Source organism: Heliangelus exortis, chromosome 24 (assembly GCF_036169615.1).
Source record: "Heliangelus exortis chromosome 24, bHelExo1.hap1, whole genome shotgun sequence".
NCBI classification, from domain to species: domain Eukaryota; kingdom Metazoa; phylum Chordata; class Aves; order Apodiformes; family Trochilidae; genus Heliangelus; species Heliangelus exortis.
Genome location: NC_092445.1, coordinates 2,423,219 through 2,442,132, shown reverse-complemented (window position 1 = coordinate 2,442,132; position 18,914 = coordinate 2,423,219). Strand labels below are relative to the sequence as shown.

Sequence of the window (18,914 nt, the reverse complement as noted above, 5' to 3'; positions counted from 1 at the left end):
AGGACTGACAGGAGCTGAAGGTGTTTGGGTTTTCAGGGCAAACCTCTTACAAATTTTTTTTTTTTTTTTTTTTTGAGATCTACTAACCAAGAAGTTTAGATTTTTTTTTTAAATTTATTTTTTATTTAAAAAGCAATTACTTAAATAAATATTTCCTTTCCCAACTTGCAGGCCCCCTGCCAGGAACCTGAGACTTTAGTAGGCAGATGATCCTAAACTGGTTTGCAGCCCTAGGGGCAGTGAGTACCCAGCAGAAGTGAGTAAACCAACTTAACCAGCTGGTAATTACCCACAGACACCTTCCCGGCCATTCCTCCCTAATTGCTGGAGCTTTCTGGGAGTGCTGGCTCAGGCAGCAAACCCCGGAGGCAACGAGCTTTTTAAAACTTGGCTTCCAAATAAATAAATAAAATAAGGAGCTTGAAATCCCTTCAGCCTTTAGGAACCTGTGTTTTGGAGCTGAGCCAGGAGAGGTGAGCGTGTTCTGGAGATGAAGGAGGGCAGCAGGGAACTGAAAAGAGCTGAAATGAGGTGTCTGAGGAGCCCGTGCTCCTTCCAAAGCTCCTGGAGAGGGTGAAGAATCTTTGGAGGAGCCTGGGATCCCTGCAGAAAGCAAGTGGGGCTTTAGGGGTGGGAAAAGCTCCTTGATTTTTGCTGCCCTCACTCAGCTGCTGGGGGTGTAAAACTGGCCCAGGCAGTGAGAGCTGCTCCTTTGGGATGGAGCTTTTCCCTTTTGCAGATTTCCACAAAGAAACCGTGGCTGCCCTTTGCCTTCTGCCCCAGGAGATCTCCAGAAGTCCAGAAGTCCAAAGGTGTCTTGGCTCCTACCCCTTCCTTACTGGCTGGACTGGCCCTGCTCCTGCAGCACCTGGGGACACCAGTTCCCTCCTCCTGCTGTTCCCCAGAGCCACAGGGATCACTCACCAGTCCAAACCAGTCCAAACCATTGTTTCTACTGTGTTTTTGCTGCTGAAGCCACATCCACCTGCCCGTGGGGCAGAAATCCCAATGGATGGGGTGAGGTGCAGCTCATGTCACCTTGTTGGGGGTGACCTTGGCTCCATGACCTTCCCAAAGGTTCTAAACTGTGCTGCCACAGAGGAATTTGCTTCTCCACCCCCCAAACAGCCTGGGCTTCCTTCTCCCAGCCCACCAGGGCCTGATGTTGCTGGGTTTTAGTGGGGAGGTGTGGGGCAACCAGGCAATCCAGCTCCTTGTGCTTTGGGCAGGAGCAGAGCCCCTATGGAAAGGAAATATCCTCGTGCTCAGGGCTTGACCTGGCTGAAAAACATGAGCTGTTGGAGCAGCAGAAGGCCAGACAAGGCCATGGCTGTCCCCAGCCAACCCCCCTGCTTGTTCTAAGGTGACTTCTTTTGAGCAATCTCTCTGGGCTCCCTGTTTGGCTTTCTTGCAGCAGTTCAACTGCAACACCAGACTTGCCCAGTCAGCACCTTGAGAACTAGGGCAGTGCCAAGCCCTAAATCATTCCTGAGCTGTTGCATGGTTCCTGGGACTGAGCTTTCTGGAAACGGGGTGTTCAGGTTCAGCTCTTGGGTTCCTCTCTCGAGGAAATCTTGGCCTTGCCTTTGCCACCTTTTTCTCAATCCGTATCCTCAGGAATTTCAGCTGCAATGCTGCCCAGGTGACCCCTGGGGATGAGCCAGCCTGGAGAACCCTCCCAGCACTCCCATGGCCATGAAGCACGAGCTCTGCTAAACTCCAGCTGAGCCAAAACCTGAGCCCTCCAGTGCTTTGGGGTGAAGAAAAAAGGACTTGAGATCCTGGAGCTGCTTTGGCCCTGCCTGGCAGCCCCCCCCCGCATTTCCCACAGCATGAGGAGGGGTAGGACCCCCCCTCCCCTGCAGCTTGGAGCTGGTGGTGGCAGGAGGTCACCTCCTTTTGCCAGGCTGCTGTCACTGAGGGGAGATGCTGAGTGCTGAGCAGGAGCTTTGCAAACAGGTCAGGAAAATGCTGAGGCTGCAGGTAAGGGGGGGGCTGCCACGGCTGGGATGGGCTGAGAGGGGCCCTGGAGCAGATGGGGGATCTCGTGCTGCTCCTTATTGCCAAGTGAGTGACCTGCTTGGGGACTCAGCCCCCCAGCCCCTTCTCAGTCCCTCCAGCCCCTTCTCAGCCCCCCCAGCCCCTTCTCTAGCCCTCCAGCCCCTTCTCTAGCCCTCCAGCCCCTTCTCAGCCCCTCCAGCCCCTTCTCAACCCTTCCAGCTCCTTCTCAGCCCCTTCTCAGCCCCTCCAGCCCCTTCTCAGCCCCTCTATCCCCTTCTCTACCCCTCCAGCTCCTTCTCTACCCCTCCAGCTCCTTCTCTACCCCTCCAGCTCCTTCTCTACCCCACAAGCTCCTTCTCAGCCCCTTCTCAACCCTTCCAGCTCCTTCTCAGTCCCTTCTCAGCCCCTCCAGCCCCTTCTCAGCCCCTCCAGCCCCTTCTCAACCCCTCCAGCCCTTCTCAGCCCCTCCAGCCCCTTCTCAACCCCTCCAACCCCTTCTCTACCCCTCCAACCCCTTCTCTACCCCTCCAGCTCCTTCTCTACCCCTCCAGCTCCTTCTCTACCCCTCCATCTCTTTCTCAGCCCCTCCAGCCCCTGCTCGGCCCCTCCAGCCCTGCTGGCCTTGGGGCAAAGAACCTCCTGGCACAGCCCCGGGTGTCTCCTGATGGGATATTTTTATACTAAATGTTTGGCAGTGCCTCCAGCTGGACGCCTGCCTGACACACACCCACAGCCCCAGGGTCCCCAAGTCCATCTCTGTCTGTCCCTTTCATGTCCAGAGTTCTCTGGGAGGCACAAAGGGGAGAACAGAGACCCCCTCATCCTTCTCCTCTGCTTACACCGTGTGGCTTTCACTGCTGCAAAGCAAGAATCACAGAATTATGGCTGAAAAGACCTCTAAGAGGACCAAGTCCAGTTGTCAACCTAGAAACAAAACCCCCCAGCCTAGAGCAGGTCCTGAAGTGCCACATCCCCACGGGTTCTGACCCCCTCCAGAGATGGGGACTCCACCACTTCCCTGGGCTTTTCCTCCCTGCTCAGCCAGAGCTCCCACAGAGTTCCTGCCCTCAGGTGGCCACTGCTGCCCAGGGAGCAGGAGGCATCTTGGGGTTTGCCTCTGGTGACAGGAGCTGAAACAGCATCTCCAGTCCCAGGGGAGAGTGGGGTTGGGTTCCTCTCAGAGCAGGCACCAACTGGACCTCCTATCAGATGCAATTAAACCCCCAAATTGTTCCTATCCTGGAATCACTGGTTGGAAAAGCCCTTTAGGATCACCCAGTCCAACCCTTCCCCCAGCACTGCCCAGACCACCCCCACCCCATGTCCCTCATCCCCACATCCCCAGGGCTCTGAAACCCCTCCAGGGATGATGGGGACTCCAGCCCTGCCCTGGGCAGCCTGGGCCAGGCCCTGACAACCCTTTCCAGGGAGAAATTCTTCCCCAGCTCCAACCTAAACCTCCCCTGGCACCACTTGAGTTGTGCCAAAAGTTCCTCTTGGCCCATCCCTTGTTCCTTGGGAGCAGAGCCCGACCCCCCCTGGCTCCAACCTCCTCTCAGGGGGTTGCAGAGAGCCACAAGGTCTCCCCTCAGCCTCCTCTGCTCCAGGATCAGCACCCCCAGGGCCCTCAGCTGCTCCTGGGCAGAATTGGGCTCTGTTGGTTTTAATGCCCATGGGAATATGAATTTATCAGAACCCAGGCAGTTCAGTGCTTCAGAAATCTTCAAATCTGTGCAAGACAGACCCAGGCTGGGATGAAGAACAATATTCTGACAAAGTCCTGGTTCTCACACATTCCTCACAGCCAGATCTGTCCAACCTGCAAAAAAAAAAAACCAACCTAAAAAAACCCCCAAACCAAACCACTCCAGATCTCCCCAGCTCCCTTCCCCTTCTCCAAACACCCTCCAGCCCCTCAATCTCTCTTCTTTTCACCCCTAAACCCTCAGCCCAGGACTCAGATGACACAAACACCAACCCAAGAAGCAGTCACCTCAGGGTGACCAGAACCTCCCAGACCCCACACTCTGGGTACAGAGCTGCTTTTCCAAAACACCCCTAAAAATAGCAGCGGGTGTCTGCAGGCTGTGGCAACGGGGACGGGGACAAGGACAAGGAGCAGACCGAGGGGCACCTGCACCCACCCTGTCCCCTCTGTCCCCGCAGAGCCCCGGGGTGCCAGGGATGGCCGTGTGGGTGCCAAAAGCTTCTTTTCTTGGCAGGAGCTCCAAGCCCGGGGCAGGAGGAGGTTGTTGCCAGGCAAACCCCGAGTTGTTTGTGCAGCCATCCCCGCTCGCTGGACTTTGCCATGTGGAGGCTGTCAGGCAGCAGCAGATTGTTATCAGCCTGGCTGTCTGCACCCGACTGTTTTATGGGGTGTTTTTTGTTGTTTTGCGTTTTTTTTCCTCCCTTTTTTTTTTTTTTTTTTTTTTTTAAATTATTATTATTATGACGATTTGGTTTGGTGGGTATGAATCTGTGTGTAGGGAGGGGTGGGGGTAGAGGATGGGAGGAGAAAACTGCTCGGGCATTTTCTGCTCCGGGTTAAGCAAACTGCTCCGGGTTTGATATTTTTTATTTTATTTTATTTTATTTTATTTGGGGAACCTCAGGGGGCAGCGGGGTGGCAGGGGGATGGGACCCCCCCCCCCCCCATGGCCAGATGGAGCCTCGGTTCCAGCTCTGGGCACAAGGCAGAACCGGGGCAGCTCAGCAATTTTGGACAAACCCCGCTGCCCGTGAACGCCTCCCAGGCGCCTTTTCCATCACGGTTCTTTTCCCTTTGGCCCCGGGAGACATTTTCCATTGCTCGTTCTTTCAGAAGGTGCGGAAAGTGCCGCAGCGGGGAGCGGACAGGGGGATGGGGGGGGAGAAGCCCACCCTGCACCCCCCAGGGCGCTCCCCTGGACCGGCACCGCCCGACGGGGAGCCCGGACCGGGCCGGGGGTCTCATCCTGAACGGGGCCGGGGGCTTAGGGGACGGGGGGCTCGGGGGTCTCATTGCGGCCGGAGGTGGGGGGCTTGGGGAGCTCGGGGGTCTCATTGAGGCCCGGGATGGGGGTTTTGGGGGACGGTGGGTTCGGGGGTCTCATTGCGGTCGGGGGTGGGGGCTTTGGGAGGCGGTGGGCTCGGGGGTCTCATTGAGGCCCGGGATGGGGGTCTTGGGGGGGGGGTTGAGGGGCGGCAGGCTTGAGGGGCGGCAGCCCCGGGGGTCTCACTGCGGGCGGGGGGCTTGGGGGACTGGACCGGGCGGGGGCTCCGGCGCGGTTCGCTCGGTAGCGAACTACAACTCCCAGCATCCCCCGCGCCGCCGCATCCTATTGGCTGTCTGCTCTCCGTTTGGTCACGCACCCTCATTTCCATTGGTCGAGGCGGCCCGGGGGCGGGGCTGTCCCCGCTATGAAGCCGCGGCGGGCGCGGAGCAGCGGAGCCGTTCGGAACCCGGGGGGTGTCCGGGACCCCCGTCCCGCCCGGGGGGGCCCGGGCCGTGCCCTCCGCACACCCCCGCGCTGCCATGCTGCTGGCCGGCTCGCCCTGCCGCCCCCCGGGGCTGGAGGAGTACCCGGCCGGCGAGGTAAGGGCTCGCTGCTCCCCCTTTGCATCGACCCCTCCCCAATTCTGCTGCCCCCAACCCCCCCCCCCTCCCCCTGGGAACGCTGTCCCCCCACCCCAGGGCCACCTCGGTGATCCGCGGGGACGGGAGGGACAGGGACAGATCGGTGCGGGCGGAGGAGCTGGGGCTGTACCGCCCAATAACCCCCTCGCACCTCTGTTTTTCAGCGAACCTAAAAACAAGGGGGGTGGGAGCCCACCCGGGGGTGCTGGGGATGGGGTGGCTTTCTCCGGGCAGGGGGACTTTGCGGTCGCCGGACAAAAGATTTCGGGGTCTCCCGAACTCTCCAGAAGCTGCCATGGGTGCGGGAGGTGGGGAAAGGGTCCTGCCTTCGGGCATCGGTAAAGGGAAACTGAGGCAGGGGCTGGTGATGGGATCAGCCCCCACTCATCGAGGTGGGGGGCTCTGTCCGTTCCTTTCGGCTTTGCTGCCGTTCCCGGGCTGGACGTGGGATTTCTCTGACGTTAACCCAGAGGTCTTGGAAACCCTTGCCATCTCCCAGGAGTCCAAAACTGGCGTCCCGAAGTTTCTGTAGAGCTTTGTGGGACCTCCCTGTCCCTTCCCGTCTCCCTCCCACCTCCCCTAAGCAACTGGACCCGTCTGCAACTTCAGGTCACCAACATACCGAGTTACCCGAAAAGTTGGGAGTCCTGCACTTATTTACCCCTTTGGAAAAACTATTCCCAGTTTGTCCTTTTGCTTCCCATTCCCTCGGGTTCCCCCGGGTTTGCTCTGCAGCTCGGGGGCTTTGGTTGCAGGGAGTAGGTGGCTCCCCGAATAGCCGTGTCACCTCGGCCTGGCTGCGGGGACAATTCCTCCTGGCACGGGAGAAATGCTGGAGACCCCAGGAGAGGGTGGAGAGAGACCCCGGCCCCTCCTGGCTGGGAGCTGGAGCCTGGAATCGGGCATTTGGGAGCAGGCTGGGGGAAGAACGGGACCGGTGGGGATGTCACCGGGGTCTGGGAGGTGCCACTCCGCGGGCTGGCGTGGTGACACCCACCGTGGGAGCCCCTCAGCTTTCTTCTGGCGAGCTGTGGCGGTGGGGGTTGGTTTCCCCCCCCTCCGTGGAACCTCTGGAGGTTTTCAGGATGAGGCGAGGGGGCTTTGTCCTCACTGCTGGAGCTGCCTTCACTTGGCAGGAGCAGCTCATGGCCAGGGGAGTTGCCGTGGGGGGGTGGATCGTGCCGTGAGGGGGTGGATCGTGCCGTGGGGGGGGGATCGTGCCGTGGGGGGGGGATCGTGCCGTGGGGGGTGGATCGTGCCGTGGGGGGGATCGTGCCATGGGGTGGATCGTGCTGTGGGGGGGGGATCGTGCCGTGGGGCTCGCTGTGGGGTGGCTGATGCCAAAGGGGTTGCACACCCCCCGATGAAGCTCAGCCACAGCCCCCTCCCTGCCTGGGTTTGGTTAGGAGGCACAAACCTGCTCAGCCGGGTGGCTGCCCCGGTGTTTGTTTAACCTCACCTTATCGGGAATGATTTTCCAACACCTGACTAAGCACTGGGAGCAGTGCGGGGGGGTGTGCAGGGGGGTGTGCTCACTGCTTGGCGCACCCATCACCCCCCTCCCGGGGGGTTATCTCCTTCTCCCGGGGTCTCCATCGAGCCCCCGTGCTGGCTGGGAGCTAATCGAGTGCCTGGCGAGGGTCAGGACATCGCCTCCGTGCCTCAGTTTCCCCAGCAGCTGCTGAAGGGGGTGCTGCCCTTGCCCGGCGGGGGGGTGAGGGTTAACGGCAGCGCTCCCGGGGATTGCTTAATGCAGCGAAACGGAGCGAGGCTCCGCGCAGGGGTGATTCAAATGCACTTTGGAAGGTCACCCTGAGCTGTCACCACAAAGTGGCCGCGTTGGGAGCCCTGCCGGGAGTTCTGTCCCCTGGTTTTCCCTGCCTGGGTCTCTCCGTTGTTGTCCCCTCCCCAAGAAACCTCTTGGAGCACCCGAAAGCTGTTTCACCCTAAATTGTGAGTCAGCTCGGAGCCAGCTCAGCACCCCGAGCAGCGGTGGCACCAGGCTGTTCCCGCTGTCACCTTTGCTGTCACCAACCTCCCTGCCCGCCCCGTCTGGCTTCCGTGGTGACTCAGGGCAGGAGCATCCCGGGTGGCACTCGGAGCCCTTGGTGGCTTCGCTGGGGTGGTCTCAGCCTGGTGCCAGCCAGAGCCCGACACGTGGAGAGCTCGTGGCAGCGGTGACAGCTGCCGTGTGTCACCTCGTGCCACCCTCACCCTGTCCCCACCACCACGGGGATGGTTTGGAGAAAGCCACCCGCTTGTCACCTCTGCCAGCTCCAGCTCTCAGAGTGAAACCCGTGGCAGGTCCAGGGCTTGTCCCTTCACAGGACACCAGGGAAAAGACCCCCGGGAGAAGGGCTGGAGGGTGGGGTGTGTCCTCCTGCCATTGTCACCCTTGGCTCTGGCATCCGGGCACCCTCCTCCTGCTGCCACCACCCCCCTGTGACATGTCCCATCTCCCAGAGGTGCAGCCCGGCAGTGGGACCCTCGCTATCAACTGGCTGGGAGTGACGTGGGGTGCTGGGAGTGACGTGGGGTGCTGGGAGTGACGTGGGGTGCTGGGAGTGACGTGGGGTGCTGGGAGTGACGTGGGGTGCTGGGAGTGACGTGGGGTGCTGGGAGTGATGTGGGGTGCTGGGAGTGATGTGGGGTGCTGGGAGTGATATGGGGGGCTAGGAGTGATGTGGGATGCTGGGTGTTGATGTGGGGTGCTGGGAGTGATGTGGGGTGCTGAGCAGGGGGTGTCAGGAGTGGGTCTGGGGGCAGAGCTGCCCCTGGAGCTGTCTCAGCCCCGGGAGGTGGTGTTGGGCTTGGGTGGCTTCCTGGAGGAGATGTCTCCCCTCTCCTGGCTTGGTGACAGGGCAGCTCCGGTGTCCTGGCTGCTGTCCCCAGGTGTCACACCTCCCCGGGGTACAGAGCAACACCCCTGCCCGATTTCATCAGGCCTGATGTAAGAGTGTGGGGGCGACGGCCTCCTGTCCCCGTGGCCCATCAGGGGTGGCTCCCTGAGTCACCCTTTCCGGTGCCGTCACACTCGTCCCGCCGGTGACTTCTCAACCAGGGGACACTTGGTGGCTCCTGGGCTCGAGCCACTGCTCTTCCCTTTCTAGGATAGGAGCGTCGAGAGCCCCCGGCAGCTGGGGAGGGGTCCCAGTGCCTTCATCCCCCTGGAAAAGGTAAGAGAAGTGAGGGGGTGGTCTCGGGTGGGGGTGCTCCTGGGTGGTCTCAAGTCCCCGTCCTTATTGGAGGCTCCTCCTTGCCCTGGGGGGGGGGGGGACTGTTAAGGATCCCCCCCCCCACTCTGCACCCCACTTGCTGGTACCCAGGTGGGACGTGGAAGGGTCACCCAGCCTGGGGGTGTCCCCCTGGCAGTGGGGTGGGGGTGGGGGGCATCTTGTTTTGGAGGTTGAGGGGAGAAGTGGTGTTTTCTTGCCCCTAAGTTCTTGGCTGTGCCTCAGTTTCCCCACTCATCCAAAGGTGGTTGGCTTCATATTACAAAACCCCCTCCAAAAAAAACCCAAAAAAACAAAAAAAAAAAAAAATCCCAAACCAAAATAAAACCAAACCCCTGTCCTGAAATCCTCCCCTGCTGGAGCACCCTCAGCCCTATCTCAGCACCCAAGGGTTGGTGTCCCAGATGGTTCCCCCGTGGCAGAGATAGCACCCTGGTGTCATCACCACCACGAGGGTGGAGAGAAACTGGGGGTGTGGGGGGGGCTGAGCCCCATCTCCTCCCCACTGCACACCAATCCTCAACCAACCAAACAACTCAACCCAACCCTGAGCTGGGCTCTGGGGGTTCCCAGCATGGAGACCCCAAATCCCCCCCCACCCCCCGGGAGCAGCCGGAGGTGCCCGTTCCGGGCAGGGAGGAGGTTGAGCACCTTGGATGGGGTGAGCATTGGGATGGGTGCCACCAATCCCTGATGGGTGGGGGGTGTTTCTTTAGGATAGAGGGGGCTGTTGGAAGGAGTTGGAGGGGGGGTACACCCCAAAACCCTTTTCCCCTCCCTTCCCTATCCCCCCCTCCTCTCCCCGTGCTGGCAGATCCTGCAGGAGGGTGTGGAGAGCACCCAGGGCCAGCACCTCATCCAGGCCTTGGTCTCCCAGGGTAGGGTGGACAACATCACCATGGTGATGGGGCTGCACCCCCAGTATCTCAGCAGCTTCTGGAAGACTCAGTACCTCCTGCTGCGCATGGACGGGCCCCTGCCCTACCACAAACGTCACTACATTGCCATCATGGTGAGGGTTTGGGGTCTCTTGGGGCTGGGGTCCCTTAGGGGCTGGGGTCCCTTGGGTTGGGGAGTCTCTTGGGGGCTGTGGGGGGTCCCTTAGGGGTTGGGATCCCTTAGGGGTGGCATTCCTTGTGTTGGGAGTCCCTTAGGGGTTGGGAGTCCCTTAGGGGTTGGGAGTCCCTTAGGGGTTGGGAGTCCCTTAGGGGTTGGGAGTCCCTTAGGGGTTGGGAAGTCCCTTAAGGGTTGGGAAGTCCCTTAGGGGTTGGGATCCCTTAGGGTTGGGGGTTCCTTGTGTTGGGAAGTCCCTTGGAGTTGGGGGATCCTTGGAGTTGGGGATTCCTTGTGTTGGGGTGTCCCTTGGGGGTTGGGGTGGTCCTTGGGGTGGGGGTCCCTTAGGGATATGTGTGGTCCCAGCACCTCTGCTGGGTCACTGCCTGGAGGCAGGAGGGTGTTTGGGACCCCTCTGCTCTTGGGTGGGTGGTCCCAGAAGTTGAGAAGCCCCTTTGGGGTTGGCCCCATGGTACCCCAGCACCCCTCCCCACTAAGGTCCCTGGGGACCAGCTCTGGTGAGGGGGGGTGGGCAGAGCCCCCTGGTTGGCCTCTCCTGCCCAGGGCAAACCCTCAGTGGGTGACGCAGGGGGAGTGGGGGTTCCCTGCCTTGGCTTCTCCAAGGGCTCGTAGCGGGGTTTTGGGGGGTGGGGAGGTGGGTGCTGAGTGCCCGGCTCTCCCTGCAGGCAGCAGCCCGGCACCGCTGCTCTTACCTGGTGGGGTTGCACATGGGGGAGTTCCTGCAGGTGGGGGGCAACCCAGAGTGGCTGCAGGGGCTGCACTGTGCCCCCCAAAAACTCAGGAACCTCAATGAGATCAACAAACTGCTGGCACACCGGCCCTGGCTCATCACCAAGGAGCACATCGAGGTGAGAGCTGCTGCTGCTGCTGCTGCAGACCCCCCTTTCCCTCCCCAAAACCCACCCCACACTCTTTTTTTTTTTTTTTTTTTTTGCGGGGGGGGGAGGGCCTGATCCTGGGGGCCACATCCCTGCTTGCACCCCCCCCCCCCCAACTTCCCCAGCTTTAACCATTCCAGGGCTGGGATGGATGGGGAAGGGGTGGCTTGTCCCCTGGGGGTGACTTGGCCCAGCTCTTGGGGTGCAGTGGGGGGGTGGGGGATAAGGGGGGATTCTTCTCCAACCCTGTGTGCTTTGCAGGCTCTGCTGAAGACAGGGGAGGACAGTTGGTCCCTGGCAGAGCTGGTCCAGGCCCTGGTGCTCCTCACCCACTACCACTCCCTCGCCTCCTTCGTCTTTGGCTGTGGCATCAACCCTGAGGAGGAGCAGGAGGGGGGGCAGAGCTGCAGACCCCCCTCCCCCCCCAGTGAGGACAGCATGGGGGGCTCTGGGGTAAGGGGGAGGGGATTGCTTTGCAAGGGGGTGGGAAAAGAGGGTATCAGGGGTGGGTGGGGGGTGTGTGGGCTGCCTTAAGGGGCTGGGAAGTGCCCTGAGGACTTCTAGTGGGAAGAGCAGATGATTTAGGGCTGTGTAGGAGCCTCCCTCTTGTTGTAGGAGCAACCTCCTTCTTGCAGTAGCATCCTCCCCCTCCTCGTAGGAGCATCCTCCCCCTCCTCGTAGGAGCATCCTCCCCCTCCTCGTAGGAGCATCCTCCCCCTCCTCGTAGGAGCATCTTCCCCCTCCTCGTAGGAGCATCTTCCCCCTCCTCGTAGGAGCATCCTCCCCCTCCTCGTAGGAGCATCCTCCCCCTCCTTGTAGGAGCATCCTCCCCCTCCTCGTAGGAGCATCCTCCCCCTCCTCGTAGGAGCATCCTCTTCCTTGCATTAGCATCCCCTGGAGGGTCTCCTCCTCCTCCCAGCCTCTGGGATGAGCCCCAGGAGCCATCTGGGAGTCTGAGCAGAACCAAATCCTCCTCGGAGCAACCCCGGGGCTGCTCCATGTGACACCAGAGCTCTGCCCTGCTCTGCCCTTCCAACCCCTCTGCAACCTCTCTCGTCCTGGGGCAGCACTGACCCCAAACTCTGCTTGGGCAGGGCAAGGATGCCATGCAGGAGGTGGAGGTGCTGATGGAGAGGCTGAAGCTGCTGCAGGAAAGCCAGCTGGAGGAGGAGGAGGTCACCCAGGAGGAGATGGCCACACGCTTCGAGCTGGAGAAGACGGAGAGCTTGCTGGTGGCTCCCACGGGTGAGGAGGGGCAGGGGGGGGGGGCAGCTGGGTGGGGATGGGGTCCCCACGGGCTGGGGAAGGAGCCAGCATCTGCCTGGGGTGCAGCAGGGTCTCTCCAGGTGACACCTCCTGGCTGATGGCTGTGCTGATGCTTTGTAGATCCCGGGGATCACTCCCTGCAGTCCAACGTCCGCTGCTTTGTGGAGGACCCCGAGTTTGGCTACAAGGACTTCACCCGGAGGGGTGAGCAGGCACCCCCCACTTTCCGTGCCCAGGTGGGTGCTGGGGGTCCCGTGGGGGGCAGGGTGCCGGGTGGGGAACCTGCAGGTTCCTGAGGATGTGGTCAGTGTGTGTGCAGTGTGGGGGACCGGAGCTGTCTGGACCGGAGAAGTACCACCAGATTTTGGGGGGGGGGTGTGTGTAGGGGGGTCAGCATGGTGGGGGGGACCCCAGCTTTGACAAGGAACCCCCAGTTGAGCCCCTAGCCCAGCAGCATCCTGTCTCCACCAGGATTACACCTGGGAGGACCATGGCTACTCACTGATCAATCGCCTCTACCCCGACGTGGGGCAGCTCCTGGATGAGAAGTTCCAGGTTGTCTACAACCTGACCTACAACACCATTGCCATGCACTGTGGTGTGGACACCTCCATGCTTCGTCGGGCCATCTGGAACTACGTCCACTGTGTCTTTGGCATCCGGTAAGGTCCCCGAGGAGCCCACTTTGAGTAGAGCCCTGAGCGGGGCCAACCTTGGGAACCTGGGGCTTGGTCTCGGTGAGAGTGTTCCTGGTGCTTAGATGAAGGCAAAGAGCCCCCAGCACAAGAATCATGGAATGTCAGGTGGGAAGGGACCTCAAGGATCAGGTGAAGGATGTGGAGTTGTTGGAGCAAAGCCAGAGGAGGCCATGGAGATGATGAGGGGCATGGAGCAGCTCTGGAGCCAGGCTGGGAGAGTTGGGGGTGTTCAGCTTGGAGAAGAGAAGGATCCAGAGAGACCTTAGGGCACCTTCCAGTGCCTGAAGGGATCCAGGAAAGCTGGGGAGGGACTTGGGACAAGGGCCTGGAGGGATGGGATGAGGGGGAAGGGTTTCCAGCTGCAAGAGGGGAGATGGAGAGGAGATGGGAGGGAAGAAATTCTTTGGGGTGAGGGTGCTGAGCCCCAGGCTGCCCCCAGAAGCTGTGGCTGCCCCATCCCTGGCAGTGTCCAAGGTTGGATGGGGCTTGGAGCACCCTGGGCTGGGGGAGGGGTCCCTGCCCATGGCAGGGGGGGCACTGGGGGAGCTTTAAGGTCCTTCTCAACCCAGTCCAACCCAATCTGATCCAGGTGTCTGTTTCAGAGTGATGCTGTTGAGGGGTTGATTTAGCTCCATCAAGCCCCCAGGGGTTTGGGAATGGGCAGGGGGGGGGATAACACTCTCTCCTCTCTCCCCCAGCTACGATGACTACGACTACGGGGAGGTGAACCAACTCCTGGAGAGGAGTTTGAAGGTTTACATCAAGACGGTGGCTTGCTACCCGGAGAAAACAACCAAGAGGATGTACACCCAGTTCTGGAGACACTTCAAACACTCAGAGAAGGTGCTGCCCCATCCCTTCGAGGTGCCTGGGGGGGTTGCTAAACTCTTCCAGGCTCTGACCCCCCCCCCTTTTCCCTGGGTAGGTGCACGTCAACCTGCTCCTGCTGGAGGCTCGGATGCAGGCGGCTCTGCTCTACGCCCTGCGCGCTGTCACCCGCTACATGACCTGAGCTCTGCTCCCTCCTTTGCCTCTGGGACAGCTCTGGGGGGAGCTGATCCCCTCCAGATGGTCCCTGGAATAGCGTCTCCCCCTTCTTTACAGAAGGAACAGAGAGGGGAGGGGGCTTCCCTGCCCCTCAGCCTGGAAAACCAGAGCCCTGCGATGCCAGCGGTGCCGGGAAGGCCCCGGGGAGCAGAGCTGAGGATGCTCCACTGCTCCCTGGGGTTTCTTCTTTTTATATATGGGGGGGGTGAGCCCCTACCCAAAAAAAAAAACCAAACCAACCCAACTTCATTTTGAGCCCAAATGAAGTCAACCTGTGAGTGCAGCACCAGGGTGGCTCCTCGGGGCCATGTCCTGGTGCCCTGGGGGATTCTCCTCAACCCTGGGCATCACCCGAGGGGAACGGGGGCTCTGTCTCTGCTCTGTGGGATTTGTGCTGGAAAATGTCCCCCCTGCTGAGGACATCTTGGGGTCTGGGTGGGCCAGGGTGGGGGAGGCTGCAGCTTCTCCGTGCTCTGCCCCAGGGTGTCCCTGCTGTGACACCGAGATGTCCCCTCCAGGCCCCCAGCCCTTGGGTGGGGTTGAGCTCAGCCCCATCCTGTCCCCTACAATTTGGGGGACACGAGGTCCCTCGTCCCCTGCTCCAGGGGCAGTGGGGGGCAGCAGTGTTTGCTGTGGATTTGACACTTTTTTTTTTTTTTTTTTTTTTCACCTACTGGTGCATCTCAGCCTGGGGGGGAGGGGGCTGGTGGCAGGGTGGGACAGGGGGTGGCTGTCACCAGGACATCTCCCAGGGGTGCTGGTCACCTCGGGGGGGGCTTGGGTGGCAGAACCCCCACTCCTGCTGCAGCATCACCCACTGCTCCTCCCCTCCTGGTTTGTCTCTGCTGAACTGTGGCTCCAGTTAAGTTATTTCTATATTTTATTATTATTTTTTTTGGAGGGGGGGGGGGGATGTATTTTACTCCTGCCTGGGCATGGAAATGCCACGGAGACTTTGCTACAGATCTCATTGGAAAAAATAAAATTATTCTTTTATTTCCCCTTTTTTTTTTTTTTTCTTTCCTTTTTTCCAAACTTTTCTGCCTCAGGGACTGATCCTGCATGGCCCAGGATGGGAGGTGTTGGTGGGGGGGGCAAAAATGAGTGGGCTCAGCTCCCAGCCACCCTTCTCCCAACCTTCTCCTGGGTGCAGCACCTTCCTGGAAAGCCAGAATTTGGGACACTGGGTGGGTGTCCCATGGGATTGCTGCTGGGGGGGGGGGGGGGGGTGAGGCAGCACTGGGGCCACCCAGCCCTGTGATGTGGAGCCCAGAGCTTATCAGGGTGGGGGCAGGAGCCCCTGGCAGGTGCTGATAAGATCCCTGGGGAGGGTGCAGCAGAACCAGGGTGCACCCCTGCACCCAAGGAGCCCAAGGTCCCAGCTCCAGGGCTGGCTGAGACCCTGCTGCCAGGTAGGGCTCGTGGAAGGGGAAACTGAGGCACAACGAGGTGGGGGTTCCCTTTGCTTTTCCAAAGTCCTTGGGCTGGGGTCCCCATCCAGGTGTCTGCCCAGGTCCCTTTCATGTGATTGGTGACCAGGGGTGGGTTTAGGAACCAGGACCCTACAACTCCCCCTCCCCAGGTGGATCCCAAGGGGAAGCCCATGCCTGAAGCCAGCACTGCCCAAGGAGCCCCAAAGCCTCCTGAAAGGCTTGGTTTCAATCCCCTTTTTTCCCCATCCCCAATTCCAAAGCTTGATCTTAGCAGCAAGTCCTGGATCTGGCCCCAAATTCCCCTCAGAATTCCCCCCATTTCCCTCAGAATTATTTTCAACCCCCAAAACTCCCTGGGGTGCACCCTGAAGCCACCCACCAGCCCCAGGGATACCCACCCTTTGCTTTTCTTTCCCTCCCCCTCCTATTTTTCTCCTCCAGCATCAACTCAGGGGTGATCCAGCACCCTGGGCTTCCTTTAACTCATCCTCCTGGGTCCCTTTAACCCTTTTCCTTTTCTTTTTTTTTTTTTTTTTTTTTTTTTTTTTTTTTTTCTTTTTTTTTTTTTTTCTTTTTCTTTTTCTTTTTTTTTTTTCTTTTTCTTTTTCTTTTTTTTCTTTTTCTTTTTTTTTCTTTTTTTTCTTTCTCTTTTTTTTTCTTTTTCTTTTTTTTCTTTTTCTTTTTTTTCTTTCTCTTTTTTTTCTTTTTCTTTTTTTCTTTTTCTTTTTTTTCTTTTTCTTTTTTTTCTTTTTCTTTTTTTTCTTTTTCTTTTCTTTTTTTTCTTTTTCTTTTTTTTTCGTTTTCTTTTTCTTTTTTTTTCTTTTTTTTCTTTTTTTTTCTTCTTTTTTTTTCTTCTTCTTTTTTTTTTCTTTTTTTTTCTTTTTCTCTTTTTTTTTTCTTTTTTTTTTTCTTTTTCTTTTTTTTTTTCTTTTTCTTTTTTTTTTCTTTTTCTTTTTTTTTTTTCTTTTTTCAGGTGGTCACAGTTATAACCCAATCAATTCCTCACCCCTTGTTTAACCAAGCCCTGCAATTTGTCTGCAGGCATCTCATTTAGCAGCAGCTTTCTCTGGCTGGCAGGCCAGGAGGTGTTTTAGTAACCTCCCTACCTGCAGCTGAGAGTTAAGGATCCCAATGGATGCAATTTTATTTTCTTTTTTTTTTCTTTTTTTTTTTTTTTTTCCTGCACTGCTACTACTGTTTTGTTGCCCTCCATTTAATAATGAATGGGGTCAGGGGTGGTCAAACTGCAGCAGTGCAATGGGAAAATAATAGTAATAATAGAAATAATTGTAATTGTGGTGCTGAATGAGCACTTGGAAGCCAAAGCACTTTGCAAAATGGGCATTATTTGGGCTGAGCTGAAAAGGGGGGAGGAGGGAAGCAGCAGAGAACACCGGGAGCTGCTGCAAGGGCTGGGGAGGGACAGATTTGGGATGGGGAATGAGTAAATGCAGGCTGGGGGGGGGATGGGTTTGGGATAGACAAGCTGGGGCTGGGTAAGTTTGAGCTGGAAATGGGTAAATTCAGGAGGGGGATGGATAAATTCCATCTGGGGGTGGATGAAATCAGGGTGGACGTGGATTAATCCAGGATGAACATGGATTAATTCAGGATGGACACCAAGCAGCTCTTCAGGGGTGAGCTGGATGGGGAGGTGATGGGTGCCCTGGCTTTGCCCAGCACCCATGTCCCTGGGTCCCATGGGATCACACCTCTGCCAGGGGTGAGCAAAGCCACAGTCACTTCAGAATGGGACAGAGCTGAGCCCCAGTCCCTCCCAGTGCTGGTTTTGGGGGGTGGTGGGTGGGAGGGAAGGGATCTCCCCCCTCCCTGGCTGCTTGAGCTCATAGGAACAGAATGTGTCCTGCCCATAGAGCCCAAAATATCCCCGGGCACCCTCGGTGCTGGGTGCCAGCCCCGTTCCCTCCTGTAACCCACACCGTGCCACTGGGTCACTGCTGGGGGACTGGCAGTGTCACCAGAACACCCAGCGTGGGGGTTACTGCAGATTTAGGGTGCTGAGCACTGCGTTCACAGCCCCAGAAACGTGGCTGGGCAGCCAGGTGGGCGCCTCTGGGGGTGCCAAGAGCCATCTCTGTCCCCCTCCTCCCGCCCCGAAAAAATCTGGGAGTGAGTGTCCTTCCCAAACCCCTTCCCAAACTGGATTCAGCCCTGGAAATCTTGGCAGGGTGAGGGAGGGTCAGGATAAGGATCTCACCTCTGCAGCACGTAAAATAAATGAAGTCTTTGCTTTGGGACAATGGGGCTGTCCCCGGGAAGCCACCTCGCTGGCCCGGCTGGGGACAAATCGGGCTCATCCTGAGGGAGCTGCGGGCTCTGGGTGCTGCGGGGCTGCAAATCCCAACGGGAGCATTTCAGTCCTTAGGAAGCAGCCGGGGGGAAGAGGGGGGGACACGGGACACACACGACACACACCCCGTGCCTCGTGGTGTGTCCCGAAGCTGCTGTCACCTCCCTCGCCCGGCCCTTGGGGTGCCATCCTGCACCCCCAGCTCAGCACCCGCTGCGGGATGGAGCCCCCCGAGGGGTGCAAAGGGGGCTCCGGCACATTCTGGAGCGGGGATGGAGAAACCGGGGACGGGGGGCACCGGGGCTGTGGGGGCTTTGGGGCTGTGGGGCTTTGGGGCTGTGGGGGCTTTGGGGGCTTTGGGGCTGTGGGGCTGTGGGGGCTTTGGGGGCTTTGGGGCTGTGGGGGTGCCGGATCCCCGCTCCCCATCGCTCTCGGCTTTCCCGGCCCGGCAGCGACACTCGCTGGGGACACGCAGCAGCGCTGGCAACCGCCCCATAGCAACCCAACCCTATGGAAAACGAACCCCATAGCAACCCAGCCCCATAGCAACCCAACCCTATGGAAAACGAACCCCATAGCAACCCAGCCCTATAGCAACCCAACCCTATGGAAAACGAACCCCATAGCAACCCAGCCCCGTAGCAAACGAACCTATAGCAGCTCAGCCCCATAGCAACCCAGCCCCATTGCAACCCAGCCCTATAGAAAACGAACCCCATAGCAACCCAATCCCATAGCAATCCAGCCCTATAGAAAACGAACCCCATAGCAACCCAGCCCCATAGCAACCCAGCCCTATGGAAAATGAACCCCATAGCAACCCAACCCCATAGCAGCCCAGTCCCATAGCAAACGAACCTATAGCAGCTCAGCCCCATAGCAACCCAGTCCCATAGCAGCCCAGTCCCACATCCCTGCTGCCCAGCCCCACTGCAAACTGTCCCCGTGTCCCTGCCAGCAGCCCCGGGGCCAGCAGTGGCCTCTCGGGCTGATCCAGTCCCTGTTCCTGTGTGAGGCCGTAGGGAAAGCTCCTGGAAGTTCTGGTTCTGCTTCGGTACCACTCTGAGATGGTTTCTCCAGGGATTCGAGGAGCTGGAGCAGGAGCTGTGGGATGGAGAATGAGCTGCTGAGCATCCCAGCTCAGCCTTCATCATCTTCATCATCATCATGGAATGGTTTGGGGGTGAAGGGACCTTAAAGCTCCCCCAGTGCCCCCCCTGCCATGGGCAGGGACCCCTCCCCCAACCCAGGGTGCTCCAAGCCCCATCCAAGGGGTCCATGAAAGCTTCCAGGGATGAGGCAAACATAATTAATGCTCCTTGACTTAATCAGCAAGGAATCATGGAAGGGTTTGGGC

The 18,914-nt window shown here is 58.8% G+C and overlaps 1 protein-coding gene across 3 annotated transcripts; it reads left to right on the top strand.

The window, feature by feature from the left end:
* Window positions 1-5,420: 5,420 nt before the first annotated feature.
* Window positions 5,421-14,813, top strand: SESN2 (sestrin 2). Of its 3 annotated transcripts, none has more exons than XM_071768097.1 (10): window positions 5,421-5,575; window positions 8,728-8,793; window positions 9,665-9,862; window positions 10,590-10,772; window positions 11,064-11,255; window positions 11,897-12,047; window positions 12,189-12,304; window positions 12,540-12,730; window positions 13,465-13,609; window positions 13,692-14,813. In XM_071768097.1, exons 1-10 carry the CDS (start codon window positions 5,516-5,518, stop codon window positions 13,776-13,778), a joined length of 1,389 nt encoding a protein of 462 aa, XP_071624198.1. In that variant the 5' UTR covers window positions 5,421-5,515; the 3' UTR covers window positions 13,779-14,813. The 3 variants fall into 3 exon arrangements, with proteins under 3 accessions (XP_071624198.1, XP_071624199.1, XP_071624200.1); XM_071768098.1 differs by having other exon boundaries at window positions 5,422-5,575; window positions 9,728-9,862; XM_071768099.1 differs by lacking the exons at window positions 5,421-5,575; window positions 8,728-8,793 and adding an exon at window positions 9,364-9,511 and having other exon boundaries at window positions 9,728-9,862.
* The last annotated feature ends 4,101 nt before the right edge of the window (window positions 14,814-18,914 follow it).

Bases quoted from the DNA above. Each gene is read 5' to 3' on its own strand.
- SESN2 (XM_071768097.1), top strand. From the start codon at position 5,516: ATGCTGCTGGCCGGCTCGCCCTGCCGCCCCCCGGGGCTGGAGGAGTAC. The intron at 9,863-10,589 runs GTGAGGGTTTGG...CTCTCCCTGCAG, and splicing joins GTCACTACATTGCCATCATG to GCAGCAGCCCGGCACCGCTG. The intron at 12,731-13,464 runs GTAAGGTCCCCG...TCTCTCCCCCAG, and splicing joins CACTGTGTCTTTGGCATCCG to CTACGATGACTACGACTACG.